This window comes from Eimeria acervulina, genomic scaffold (genome assembly GCF_000499425.1).
Source record: "Eimeria acervulina Houghton genomic scaffold, Eah_scaff59, whole genome shotgun sequence".
Taxonomy (NCBI): Eukaryota; Apicomplexa; class Conoidasida; order Eucoccidiorida; family Eimeriidae; genus Eimeria; species Eimeria acervulina.
The window spans coordinates 6136-20406 of NW_013549707.1; the positions used below are offsets into that span (position 1 = coordinate 6136).

General features: G+C 50.7%; 3 protein-coding genes across 3 annotated transcripts; 1 reads left to right on the forward strand and 2 right to left on the reverse strand.

Annotated features, from left to right (window-relative positions):
* Positions 1–252: 252 nt before the first annotated feature.
* On the reverse strand, positions 253–3404 carry EAH_00011080 (hypothetical protein, conserved; the record flags this gene model as incomplete). The annotated part of the gene is made up of 6 exons (XM_013394952.1): positions 253–1391; positions 1544–1640; positions 1788–1887; positions 2102–2196; positions 2328–2372; positions 2661–3404. The coding sequence occupies 6 exons, from the start codon at positions 3402–3404 to the stop codon at positions 253–255; spliced, it is 2220 nt and encodes a 739-aa protein (XP_013250406.1).
* Positions 3405–5144: 1740 nt separating this feature from the next.
* On the forward strand, positions 5145–6371 carry EAH_00011090 (hypothetical protein, conserved; the record flags this gene model as incomplete). Its single annotated transcript, XM_013394953.1, has 3 exons — positions 5145–5621; positions 5684–5962; positions 6015–6371. The coding sequence occupies 3 exons, from the start codon at positions 5145–5147 to the stop codon at positions 6369–6371; spliced, it is 1113 nt and encodes a 370-aa protein (XP_013250407.1).
* Positions 6372–7598: 1227 nt separating this feature from the next.
* Positions 7599–14239, reverse strand: EAH_00011100 (DNA topoisomerase III alpha, putative; the record flags this gene model as incomplete). The annotated part of the gene is made up of 17 exons (XM_013394954.1): positions 7599–7712; positions 8009–8107; positions 8831–9019; positions 9150–9212; positions 9357–9401; positions 9572–9643; positions 9936–10065; positions 10275–10547; positions 10814–10944; positions 11244–11284; positions 11401–11513; positions 12321–12392; positions 12506–12650; positions 13048–13084; positions 13684–13744; positions 13861–13930; positions 14173–14239. 17 exons carry the CDS (start codon positions 14237–14239, stop codon positions 7599–7601), a joined length of 1722 nt encoding a protein of 573 aa, XP_013250408.1.
* Positions 14240–14271: the final 32 nt, after the last annotated feature.

Below are 14271 nucleotides of genomic sequence, written 5' to 3' on the forward strand. Positions count from 1 at the left end.
GTAAAGCGTAGTCCTTCGCAGTGGATGAAAATATTGCAACAAACGTAGAAAATATGCCACAAAGTTGACACACAAAAAAGTTGACCCTCTGCTAAAGATGCTTCTGACTACCAAGTCCCAATACTCTCCGGGCTTATGCAGCTTTTAATTCTCGCGGTCCGCCGAGCCTCGCCCCCAAAATGTTAACTCTATTTTGCCTTGCTTATTCATTAGGCTCTTTGTTCTGTTCAAATGAGCCATTTTGGTCTTTAGCTACTGCCAGCGCTTTGGAGGAGGTTTACTCTCATTCGCTGCAGCCGGATAAAGCTGATGTGGGTGCAGAAGTTGCTTTGCAATATTCTGTATCTTCCCCTGCAGCGCCTGTCGCTCTTGTAGTCGCATTAGGGAAGCCTGTAACCGCCCCGCGACATCTCCGCGAAGTGCTACTTTATGACCACCACTTCGGGGCCGACGAGCCAGGGAGGAACTCGAGGAAGAGCCGTCATCCGCCTGCAAAGGCTGCTGCAGATGTGGCTTCTGTGGAACAGAAAAAGAAATACGCTGGTGCTGTGAAATACGTGTTGCGCGCCTCGTCGAATGAGAGCGGCGACGGCCCTCCTCACGCTCAGGCGCAGCGCTGCTACTGCTGGTACTGACCGACCCATGAGAGACAGAGCGAGACAGCCGAGCACTTCCATGCCGAACCCTTCGGCGCCAGCGGCGCCGTCGCTCAAGCTTGTTATTGCTGCTCATGCTGCCGTTGCTGCTGGTAGACTCGTCCGTTCGAAATGCACTGCTGCCCGCTGAACGGTTGCGGTGTTTATGCTGACGTATACTGCTGGTCGTTTGGCAGCATTTGGAATTACACGTGTCTTCGGTGTGACGGGATGATGCGCCTGCCTGTGGCGGGCATGAAGATCCTTGAGGTTGCAGCTGTGAACGATCTGCGCCGCCTTGAGCACCTGTGCTGCCTGCTTCATGAGTGTGTGTTTCGTTGCAGGATGAGCGAGCTGAGGTCGCTGAACAGGAAGCAGGAGGCAGCCGCACCTCCACATCTACAAGTGCCTGGCGCCCCACCCCTCCTGTCGAGCGATTGGTAACACCAATGCTCTTCCTCGGTTGCCTTGAACAGGAAAGACAACCGCCGCGCGCCGCCTTGGAAGGAGGTACTGCAGGGAGCACCACTGCCGTGAGAGAAGCTGTTTCTACGGAGCCCTGCTGAGTAGTGCAACGGGCAGTGGGCTGGCATCCGAGAGCTGGATGACGCTTCCTGTTTAAAGAAGACGCATCTGTAGCACTCAGTTGTTTGCTGTTGAATACACCCCGCGTTTGGAGCGGTTGTGCACGCAGGGCCGCGCGAAGTTTTCGGTTTTCTTGTTGGAGCGCCTCCAGCTGAGCTTCGAGGTCGACGCCTAAACCCTCACAGCACGCAACAAGCACCAAGAAACGGTTCAGTGCATGGAGCAAGAGGTTCTACACCTACGACTGCCATGGCTTTTGGATACAGTTGCACTTCGTTTCAAGAGACACCCTAGCGAGTAAAGGGAGAGAAGGATGCACGCACAGCGACGGCGCTCCGCATCCAGTTCTTCAGTTGCTACTCTCAGCTTCAGTTGTTGTTCCCCTCCGTACCGCCTCCGCGCCTGCTCCAGAAGGTTCCTCTGCGCACACAAGATGGACCGAAAGTTGTCTGTGCACTGCAAGGCTAGCACGAATCGTGCTTACGTGCAACGCAGACATTTTGGAAGCCTTAGGGGCAATCAAACACACCAAAGTGGCTTTCCTCTGAAGGTGTGCTGCAGCTATACCTCGTGACGCACTGCACACCGAGCCTCCGTGGCTCTACGGAGAATCGCTGCGGCTTTCTCAGCCACTGCCTCTGTTTGCTTCCGTTGTTCCATTGCCAGCCTGAAAATCAGCAACAATCGTACGCTTTAGGCGAATCTGTTGCTGTCTGTTTACAGCGGCATGCCTCTGTCCTAGCCGTTCTCCATTGCACAAAGTGTCTGCAACGCTATAAAATGAAGCTGTCGATGCGAGTACAGCCTCCCGAAACTCTCTTTGTAGTAAGGCCTTCGCACGGTTAAGTGCGCAACAGCCCTTGAGTAAGTGAGTGACGAACCTTTCGAGCTTCTCTGCAGCCTGATTTAACAGCTGCTGGGCATATCGGCGGAGTGAGTTCGTCGCCTGTGCAACAGCAGCTGACGTTTCTTCTTCCTGTACACAGAATGGAACAAATGGAATAAAATGGAATGGTTGCGGCTTCCTCCACCCAGCACCATATTGCCTAAACGTGAATGCCGGAGAAGAGGAACTAACCAACATAGACGCTGTCGGTGTTGACAGACCTGTTGCCGCAGTCGAATTGCCCTTGCCTGGATCATCCGATGAATCTGTTGGCAAAGCACAAGAAGAAATAAGCTAAAATGCAAGACAGGTATGAGTACATCACACATGCACACACACATAAATGTGTGTATGCGTGTGTGTGCGTGCGTATGTGAGTGTCGGTGCCTGGTTGCAGCCCACGCCTAATAAGTATCAGGCGTGGGAGGCGAAAAGAGGAACGAAGATAAGGAACGCGCAAGAAATGCGAACCAACTGTCGAAGACTTTTCGAATAGGGAAGGCGAAACGATACAAAGGAAGCCAAGATGAATGGACCAGCAAGCATTTGCGCACCTCCTGCAGCTCCTGTGCCACGAATCTGTGGGCCTCAAGCTTCCCCAACGGCGTGCGATCCAGGCACCCCTCAACAGATTTAGAACTCCGCACCCCAAGTTTTCCTTGCTTATTATCACCGCCGCAGCACAACTGATTGGAGCACGCGCAGGTGCAATGATTACCAATGGGGGCTTTATCTTCCTCCCCCCCAACCAGCACTGAGCTGCGCTCTTTTCGCTGTGCCGTACATATTGAGGGTGCATCGCTCTTCTCGGCTTGGCAATGAGCCGAGGAAGCAACAGATGCGGTGCAGGGAAGGAGGCCCGTCTCCGTGCTGTTAGCACCGGCCGGCGCTGCTGACACACAGTTCATCAGCTCCGCCCCTGGAAATGCGTTAAGCTTCTGAGACAACTCAGAGGCTGGAAAAAAGGTGGAGCGCTCCTCATGAGCAGGTAGAGGCGCATTTGGACGCGCCAGTTCGATCGAGGCAAACAGAGAAATATGGCGGTGACGGCGGGCGGGCTGTTGCTGCTGCGCACCGGTCTGCTGTAGCGCAATCTGGCTCTCGCAAGCGTTTTCCACTGTCGTAGAGCTCTTGCACTGGAGAGTCAGTGATGCTGGTGGCTGGCTTTCGGGGAAGATGTGAGGATCTGCAGCAGCGAGCTGCGTAGACCCCGTAGGAGCATTACTCGCTTCTGATGAGGTCTGGCTGCTGACAGAGCCAAAGAGAAGAGCGTCTCTGTCATCTCCTCCTCTATACATCATTAAACAGATAATCGGGAGAGAATTTCGTGCTCTTCTTGGTGTGCATGCCAAGTACGCAATACCGGTTACCCTCCGGCTACCAATGTAATACCACAAGCTGTGCGCCCATCAGACAGTTGCACCACGCCTAAAGGATGAGCCATTCCTTGAGAGAAAAGATATTTACTTGTATGATATCGGAACTGCATGGGAGCATTAGGCAGCGCGTCCTGAGCTGTCCATGCTACGGCCAGCTTTTGGTGGGCACTGCACTGGCAGACAATTCTCCACGCAGCTTTAAAAGTACATCTTCTAGAGTTCTGTATTGCTTCATTTGCGCATCAGAAAAAAAGGCAGCTTCCAATGAATCGGGTAGCCGAGGGTAGACAGACACCAAGGTACTATGGCCAGCATCGCACGAAAAGGGTTATGACGACACTCGCGCTGCCACACTAATTCACAAGGCGTCTTTAGCTCATCTTCAAAGGGCAATCAATTGTTCACACGATGGTAATTAAAGTGCTGTAGAGCGCATGCAGCTAGGCGTGGGCAGAGCATGCAGCAAACGTCGCCAAGGCACTGCCGACTGCACGGCAATGCTACCAGTTCATGCACTTGAAGTTTTCTAAGAGTCATGCTGAGTTTCGTTTGATACAAAGCTGAAATATGAAAATCATTTTGGAGTTGAGAGGCACCGAGGAAGCCCTTGTCCGACACCCTTGTTTTCCAGGTTTCTGCACATCCGTCGGCCACCTGAAACCATGACGTGGCTTGATTGCTAAGTCGGACATAACAGAAAATATGCTCTTTTGCTCAAACCATTCATGCAGAGCATACTCGAAATATTGTATTTACCAGCTTTGCATGGCCCCACAAAGGCTCCGTGACTGCCAGAGCACTCATATACCGTCGCCGCGATCACTATGAGCAGGAAATGCATTTGCGGAATCCACCAAAAACGAATAAGAAGACACTGGAAACACGAAATCAAAACGCTGCTCGTTCGCTTAGAACAGGTATTCACAGCTTGTCAAATGTGAATAAAAACAAGCTGAATAATTCGCAGCATTTTACTACAGTGCGTCTTCCAAGTGGCTGAATCTCCTCGTATCCACGGTTTTTTTTCATCACGAAAGGCGGCAAGCTTCCTCATTGCTCTCTATAGATGCGGCGAGCTGATGAAGCGTAACAATTAGATAATGAATTCGAGAGGAGTTGTTCATGGCATCGTTCAGTTTAGCTAATTTTAAATTTTAAATGGTTAAGGAACATTGTCTGCTCCGAATATACCGCAGCATATATTCAAGGACACTCATCGTAGACCTGAGTGTACGGGCAGTCGGTCAATGTAAACAACTTCAGCAACCGCAACACTGGAAGAACCTCGGAGTATGAAAGCTTTTTTCAAGAATTTCGCTTATTTACTCCATATATAGTTATATTCCCCAGCTCCACTCAATGACCCTGATGAATATCAAGCGCGCTCCCAATTCGCACGCAGCACTCAGAGCGGCAAAACTAGCCGCTATTCTTTCACCGGTATTTCCGCCGGACGCCTTTTTGCCAAAGACCCTGAGGCGCTTTATCGGATGCAAGACTTACTATTTTAAATGACTGACAACGCCTTGACGCGCCCGACCCCTCGATTCCTTCTTGCACATGTACTGAGTTGCTGCAACCTCGGTAAACGCGTGAGGGTGAAGGCCGGCTGGCTTTTCGTAGCGACAGTCAGTGCAACACAACACAGCCCACGTGGAAATGCCTATCTCGGCGGTGAAGACGTTGCAGTCTATGTGGGTGGCTCTCTGCTGGGTTGGCTTTGTGCCAGATCATTTCAACAACTCCAGGAATCTGTTGACGAGCGCCAATGAAATTAAGAATATGCAGCCTTCACAGACGGATATCAATTCGCCTCCTAAATCAGGGGGACCCCTATATGAAGGGCTGTTCGCACTCCCGGCCGACGGTGCGGATCCGTTTGATGGAGTTTCCATTCTCCGAGCGAATGCTATAGCATTGAAGAGGTCACACGTCAGCGACGAGGTGCTGGAGAGCATGGCGCAATTGATTCAGGAGCTAATTCACGAAGAGGCGCACAACATACAGCATCAGACGGACTTGTGGCTTGTTTCACAAACAAAAAGTGCAGTAGACACTCTGCATACAAATCCAGCCGTGTTCCCTGCCACTGGATACTCACTGCAGGAGGGTAGCAACGGTGTGCTGTATGTGAAGGTAAGCATCAGAATACGCATTTTCTTTTTACTCGCGTCTCAACACAAGAAATCGTCGAGTAGACAGACGTTCCCTACTGGTTGGTGGATGCAGAAACAGCTCTCACGATCTTGGTGCAGGACTTAATGAAAGATGTAATGGGAATGAACTTACCGGGGCTTTCCAATCGGCCTTCTCCTGATGAGCGGACAGAAGATCTCCCCATAGAGTTCGGTTACGATGTGGCCGGTCGCCGCAATGTCACGTTCTCTTTCGGCAATTCATTGGTTACGGTGGTTTGCGGCAAAACTCTGAATTCTGGAGCGGCTGTTGGGGTGTCGCACGGCTCTTACATGGTTACGGTGGGCAGATAAGCTGCTGTTGTTGAGGCGATTGTTTTGCATGACTTCACAGATTACTAGCAACAGCAACAGCACCGAAGCCACCATTGCCCCAGGGCCTGTTGCGGTGAACGGCCCCGTCTCCTCCCTTGATCACCAGAAAGATGCTACTGTGGGGGCGGCGCCAGTGCTTCAAGCAAAGATAAGCACTTCAGCAGGGCCAGGATCCATCGTAGCATCTTATCAAAACACGAGAATAAAATTCAATACGCACCCAGAAGGAAGACGCCACGGCGCGGAGTTTGGAAACAAAGACTTTGTTCTAGGCGTCACACGGGACTTTGACGACAGGATCAACATTGTGAATCGTGAGCTTGATGGTCTCTGTTCTGAGCATCCCGTTGGGACAAAGCAAGCCCGCCTCAGATGAAATCGGACCGTATTCCATTCAGTTAGAGACGGACCTGGCAGATGATAAAAACCATGCTTATTCGGGGAAGTTGACAGCCAAAACGCCACAAACTGGCCGGATGGTCTTTGGTGGAGGCTTCGACGAAACAAATTTCCCAACTACGGATCTTGCGATTGAAGCAAGGGACATGAGTATCACCTTCAACGGTAAAAAGGCGGATCCAGGTTATGTAGTGCGCATTGGTCCCTTTGTTTTTGATGTCGTTTTGTCAAGTGGGCTGCCTGAGTTCGTCCTCCGAGAGAGGCCAAGTCCTGAACTATCTTGAAACACCCATCGTTTAAAGCCAAGACGAACATTTGTCATACAAGACTGAATGATTAGAGATTAGCTACCTAGGGATCTCTACCTCTGTAGAGATACATGACCAGTGCGAAGCTGCAAAAGGGAACGTGGAAGGCGGAAGCAGCAAATATAGCGCGTAAATGGCTACAAGAGATCAAAGCATGACTGACTTAAGTTTGCATTTCCCGCCAAACTGTTCCGTTGCCACTGAAACTGTGTCGTCGCCAGTCATTGTGCTTGCACACACGTGGTTGCCTCTGAAAACCACGACAGTACTTCTTACTATGCACTCTATGTATGCCAAAAATAGAGGCGACACAGTCTGGAAATCCATTGGGGTGTTGCGCCACCAAAACATTTGGAACGCGGCTCGACAAGAATGCGTTTCTATGCAACTACATCAACATAAGGCAGCAAAGGAAACTGAATTAGGTACAAACAGTACAAGCAAAGTCTCGTGGCCACCAGGCCAAAACCTGTCTTCCCTGAAAAATGCATTGCAAAGACCTGAAAGCTTGGAGTTGCATGGCAGCAAAACACTGCACGAACCAGCAGACGAAGACGCTGTTGCACGTTGTTCTGTCTATTGGAGTAGGATTCTCATCAATCTTCAAGTCTAAAGAGAAGTAACTAGCATCGCGTGTCGCTTCTTTCCCTCCCTGATGTGCATGTCGCGGTGTTGCCTGCAGCTCGCTAGCTAGTCCTCATGGCCGGATGAGCAATATCACTTTTATGCCTCGCTCCCGAGTTGTGCCCACGAGCAAGGCGGCAGTTCTTTGCAGGCAAGGGACACGCATAACACCGAAAACGAATGTGCTTACAATCTGACCCCAGTGCTTCTTCTGGCAGCTACTTTGCAGGAACGCACGCCGATATGCATGTATATATCCTCGAAATGGCGACTCACTGGGTGGCAGCACGAGAAACATCGCAGCTCCCCATTGGGTGCGTTTTCTGCTTCTTGTGGCTGCACGTCAACAGGCACCCACATGCGCGGATAACAGCAAGACACCTACTCTGCAGCGAAATGCATACAGCTCATGCGGCCTAGTGTGCTGTCAGGCGTTCAAAATTTTCGACTGTAGCCCGTTGTTCGCCAGTGAATGAATACAACTTGTGCACAACCTACTGGAGGCATCGTGAAGCAGAATGGACACACGTTGTGTGACTTCCGAGTCTGCACGTTTTCTACGTTCATAACCTGTGGGAAAGGAAGACGCGCAATCCACGACCGTTAACCCCAGTGTTCACGGAAACTGGCCAAAGTAGAAGCAAGAATACATTGCTTATAATGCAACCCTACTACTACGTACCTTGAACGTGCAGTAAGGACAAACGTGTTGAGTTACAGACAAGACGCCGCGATTAGGCATCCTCAGAATAATATTGCAGGTAGAGCGGTTGGAGCATGCCTGACATTCAGAATACACGCAGTGCTTTTACTTGCTTCGTCGAAAGTCAATTGAAGTTGAATTGCGATTTAACGCCGCGCGAAAGGTCTAAAAAAAAAGAAGGAAGCGAGCTTAAACCTGTTAGGGCTTCAAGCGACGTCCCACCCCGCTGCTTAGTTAGTGATTCTCACTAGGAAGCGACTTGTTCCGTGTTCTGCAACCGGAGCTACATCATAGCGCAGCACGGGCACAAATTAACAGAGCGTGAAGCACAATTCAGAACCTCAGCTCAAGGGCACAGCCGAAGATAAGCTGGGCACTTACACACCTCCGCCTGTGTCAGCAGATCCCCGGCCGCCAGCATTCTTCCCGCGCCTGAAGAAAGATCAGCGACTTACAGAAGTTCGTGACTTCCATAGCATGCATATTCCAATTAGAAACTGCCCTAAAAGGATACTAGCTCTGGAGCCATGCCCCTCACCACGGGTGGGCTGCCCGTGAGTCGTACCTCGAGCCGGTATTCCGTGCTTCGCATCCGTTATCCTGTGGGGCAAATAAAGTCCACTCAAGGCACTGTACTTTACACCAAACTGGTGGCATCCAAGGCGTGTGCTGGGTAGGTGCCAAGGTGCTCGCCAATAGAACACGTGAAACGCCACTTAGTGGTAGGGCTGAACTGCTCTATAATTTTAGTCAGCAACGCAACAGAAGATCAAGCGGAGCCCTGATCAAACGCTTTCTCACCATTAGGTCCATATAGCTACCGCACTTCGCGCAAGTGCAAAAGTTGCGTTGGAGCAGGCGGCAGTCGGCATCTGAAGCAGCCAGTGGTGGGAAGATCCGCTGGAGTTGCTCATCTAGCAACGAAATATGAAGACGGAGCAACCGAAACACCCCCGCCACTGTGGCAACATGCCTCTGAATAACATCCTCCTGCGGGCATAAAGACGTGCCGCAAACAGTTGTATCAATCGCCACAAGAATAAGCCACTAAATCGGTGGATCCTTCAGTGTAGTTTTCTCTTGAAAACTAGACGAATGCTGGAACTGACTCCAGTCTCACCTTCCGCTCTACGCCCCGCGCAATCAGCGTCATGTCTCTTTCCATGTTGGCTCTCAAGTCAGGCTAAATGGACACAAACAACAGCCAACGGACACTCGTGTACTTCGACATGAGTGTAGAATCAGATGTTTCTCTGGCTGGCGTGCCATTGCGGATGCGGCTTTCCCTAATGCATAGATGACTCCGCAGAAACAGCAAATGCCTCACCCGCGACAGATCTGCGTTGCAGATACGACCGACGAGTTTATAGCCCTGTGGAAAAGGCAAGCAGGTCTAACAGAAGTATTCCTTTGAAAAATTAAAGATGCGACGACATGAGTTGCCTGCCAAGCTTTAGTGCCTTAATCCAGCAATGTATAATGTCATCCTCATTTCATCCGCAATGCCCCTAGACTTCGATAGTCGACAGCAGGTTGCCGTACCTTTACTAAAGCCACACCAAGTTCTGTAGGCTTAAAGTGCTGAGCCTCCGTTTTAACCGCGTAATTGCGTTCCTGGGCATATTGCAGCCAGCAAATACAATGCAGTCTTTGTCACAACCACTCTAGTGCTCTAAAACGGCGTCCGGGTAGTTTCACGACGAATCAAGGCAACTGCTAGTACCAGATGCGCGCGATACCTGAATAGTACGTATGTGCTCATGCATCGTCGCGTCTGTACCAATTCCATGCTGCGAAACATTTTTTTCACAGACACACGCCAAACACGCCAAAGCATTTTCCCACATCGCCCATAAGAAGAACCTACAGTACGAATGCATGTGACCCAACTGCGTGGGATGCGCACCTTGTCCATCTTGTCGATGAGGTCAGCTTCCGTCAGGAGAGTAGGCGGCTGCGTGCTGCCTGTCTGGATTGTCACATCATTCGGGACAAATCGTTCATGCAGCAGGAATCGCGGCAGCCGGCGGGATGCCCTGTAGCAACAAAGCCATCCAATACAAAATGAAACAATCTCTAAGCTACAGACGGAATACGGCCCTAGGGGTTGCGAGGGTTGTTGTCTGCTGCTCTGCATTTGCTCTAAAGGATGGGCAACCTAATCAGGAAACTCGCTATCAGCTTGGCACACTCTGGCCGTGCTCTACTAAAGGGAACTTGGTAGGCAAGGGATTCTCGAAATTACCACGAGTCGTAGGGGTACACCTCCAGGTAGTTCTTCTGCAACACGATGAGTCCTGTTGCGGAAAACGTCTCCCCTACATAGCCATAGACGTACCATAAACTGGCAAACTTGTCGCTGCCCAAGACCCATATTATCACGGGAGTTTTCACCAGTCTTGCAGCCAGAGCACAGAAGGGGCTGCAGCAAGGGCAAACTAGTTTGATAGGCCGGTTCATACGGGGCTGACCTGCAATGTCCATCTCTATCTTGGTCTCAAAGCCAATGGCATCAGAGCTGAACGAAAAGGACAGCGAGATCGTTAAACGTCAATCCGCATTACAAGATAGCGTTATTGTTGCAGCGTACAAAGCAGGATGCACTAACACCTTGGGCAGTTCAGAAGCCGCATAGACATGGTCGATACCTGCAGCAGGCAAGGAAGTGCCTAGCGACTGCCTCGTAAAGCTGAGCAAAAGAACACATATATGCGCTGCACGCAGCTTCCATCCTTTTAACTGCTTCGCCAAGACTTGATTGCCATCAAGCCGCCTATGCCTAACCTTCCATTCATCGTCATTTTCGCATTCTTCTCTGCGCAGATACAACGAACGCCAACTTTCCGCATGCCAATCACCAGCCCTAACACCAGGGGAGATACGCCGGCCGTGGTATGGAGCCCCCTATGGTGACACTGTAGAAATGCATCCCGCATGCTCACCTGCGCAGTGGCTTTACTGGGTGTATCGGTGGGTGAGACTGCGCAGCAACGCAGCAGCAGAGTTTTCTCGGAGCCAACACCATGCTTTGCTTTTCCCGATTTTAAGGACCTTCCGTGTTGTAACGTGGCACTACCCTCATTAGCAGCATATCTACTACCCGCGGGGCCCGCGTGACCATCGTAGTTTTACAGTAAAGAATGGAGTGCATACAAAACGGGACACTGTATGCGTGAGACTGGAGACGCACAGAAGGCGTCTACGTAAAACTCACGGCATCGTCATTAGGCCCATCGCGAGGCCATTCAAAGCCACCTGAAGCGCAAAAACCAGTGCCACCAAACAGGCATAGTTTTCACTTGTGCAGACGGCAACGCAATTACCTACCAAGACGGTCAGACCACATGCAAAAGAACAGCAGATGTACACACCCTCAACCAAACTGGCAGCAAATTGTCCCCATAGGGGACTGTCCCGCTGCTGCTCGATCAGGCCCAACAAATCATGAGAGCGCGTGAATCGCTCCGTCTCCGTTCGCGGATAACTGAGCACACGCACGTGCCTATCAGCCCTAATAAACATATCAGCACACCCGAAACCTGTGAAGGGGCTGAGCAAGCTGGCGCTCCATGCACGTTGCATTACCTGATGTAGCCGCGATTGTATAGCGCCTCCGCTATTTGCATGCACCTGAGTACGGTCACTGACAGCAGAGCGATAGAGGTGAAGCGTTTAAGAAACCAGTCCTCTACCCTACAGCGCCTCAGTTAATGTTTTTCTTAGAGCCTATGTATCCTTTCACCACACTTGTGCGAATCGATCCGGAGCTTGCGAGAGCAAAGTTTAGTCAGTTGAACGGTGTCTGAGACAGACAATTCTTCCACAAAAAGGCATCATTAACCACGGCACCCCGACAAATGGCAATTTTAAGGAAAATTTTGCACTGTTTGACACGGCGCTGCTAGTGAGACGGCATGGCAGCATTTTCCCACTGGGAGAAAGGGAAGTATTTATTGGACTTGCGTATTCTGCGCATATTGTTTGCACAGAATGGGCAGTAATCGACGTCGTGCGTTTCTGGCATGCCAGCGGCTCACTCAGAGGCACAGGTCTGGGTCTAGTAACTTCGCGGCTCTCAACTGCAGTGATGAGCGCTTCAGGCCTCTCACAGCACAACTCCAAACAGGCGACTACGACAGCTCTGCGGAAGACAAATTGATTTGGCAATGGAATGACTTAGTAAGAAAGGCATGGAAAACGGGCTACGAAGTAGTCTGAGTGGGTGTGGAAGAGCCTATACATTCTCATCTACGTGCACAGTTCTTCGCTGACTGATGGCACCCTCCCATACCGATCAAAAAGGCGCTGTCGTTCCCACTGGAAGTCGACGACGAGATTGTGACCTGGTCGTTCCTCGTCTTCCCTGTATGGGGATTCAGGACAAAATTACACAACGCACACACACATGATGAACCATTCTGCTGGAGAGGCTCCAACAGAAACCTTTTGCAATGAATGAGAATGCGTCAAACCTACCTCTCAACCGTCACTCGAAGAGTCCAAAATTGTTCCGCGACAAATTTTTCCACCTCGAGATATCTGTGGGGCGAAAACCAAGTATAGTGGACGAGAACCATTTCAAGAACGATATCCAGCTTGCTGCTGTGAAACTCGATGCAGTCTCAAGAATGGGGACACAATCAGAACCTACAACTTGCACAGTTGCTTACCGTTCAACAACAAACCCTAGGGTAGGGAACTGGCAGGGACCATAGCTGCAATGAAAACGGAACACCTGGGAGCACACTCTGCCGTTAGAGCAGCATACTGCGAGAACTTCTCCTGCAGCCTAGAATTGTGCAGTGTCAGGTATGTTCCAAGTCAAGTAAAGCAGGGGACATGCGCCCACCTTATAAGCCCCTTCTGGAGAGACAATTTATTCTGGTACCGCTTTGTGAGGAATCGTGTAAAAGCGGCGCCTGCACAGCGCTCCCACATGACAATCAAAACAATGCATAAGCCTGGTCGAAGTCAATAACGGCATGACCTAAAAAGAGCAAGGCACTCTTTTTCCTTACCGATGCGCAAGTCAACTTCGGACCGTGCGTCTGCTGCCTGCACCGGAAGCAAGTAGAACAAGGTGGAAGTAGGTCTGAACCCTGGACCGGGAAGGCTGCAGTGTATTATCGCCCTTGGCTTCGCACACATCGAGAGGAGTGTTCAAATGCCAACAAGCAGCTCCTGTCATTCACGTTGTGCAAAAATGGCGCATCTTCCCCAAACTGAGTGTCCTGAAGCTAAATATTCTTGTCTGAAGGAATACCAGCACGCCATCCCGTACCTGTGCAAGCGCTTCATTTGGCTGCTGCAGATGCTGGCACGCCCTTTCTATGTCTTGCCCTGAGAAGGACACATATTTTCTGAAGGGCTACGTTGGAGCACAACACACTGCAACCTGGAAATCCAGCCAACTGAGATGTGAAAAGGGGACAAATGCGCTCCTACTTGTCACAGCGGAGAAAATTGCACGGAACGACTGAATATTCCGATTTGCTTCTCTACATACTTGCAAAACCTGAGGCAGACAGCTCATTTGAACGAGGCACCAAAGTCTCTCTAAACCGCGAATACTAGTTAAGAGATACAGTTCTACACAACAGAGCAGGAAGGCCTCGAGCACTATGTGCACGGGGTTATCGCCTCCATTGCCGAACCTCGAAAGCAATGTTCTCCCCCTCGCGGTCGCAGTCGAGCCACAGCACTAGCCACTGACACCTGCTCGAAAAACCCAAGGAAGGTCCTGTTGACACTCTTCTGGTTATATGACTTTTCCAAATCCCACAGAAATGCGGTCAGCAGCGTATACGGCAGCCGTTCATCGATGCGCTTACTTCTTTGCATACGTCTTGAGGTTTTCTACAATGTCCTTCGCTGAGTCGCTGACGCGTTTCTGCACTGGGGCTGCCCCAGAGTATTCGAACACACACAATATAACACTGCAAGCGGAGCATGATCCGGTAATGTGGACGAAAACAAGGTCGAAAAATATTGAAAAAAGCCGCCAATGTAGCACCGATCGGGCGCCTAGAACAAGAATAAGTGCAGCAAACTGAAAGTGGGTAATGTGCGTAAACGGCGGCATTGCCCAATCACAAGTTACCGTAAAAACACCACAAGCGCAAATTGAACAGAAGTGTACTCACCTGTAAAGAGTGCTTCTGGGAAGACGGCATTCCAAGATGAAAAAGGCGAAGGGAAGTCGAGAGACATAAGGTGCCTGCAGCGGAAAGCACGGCCTCTCT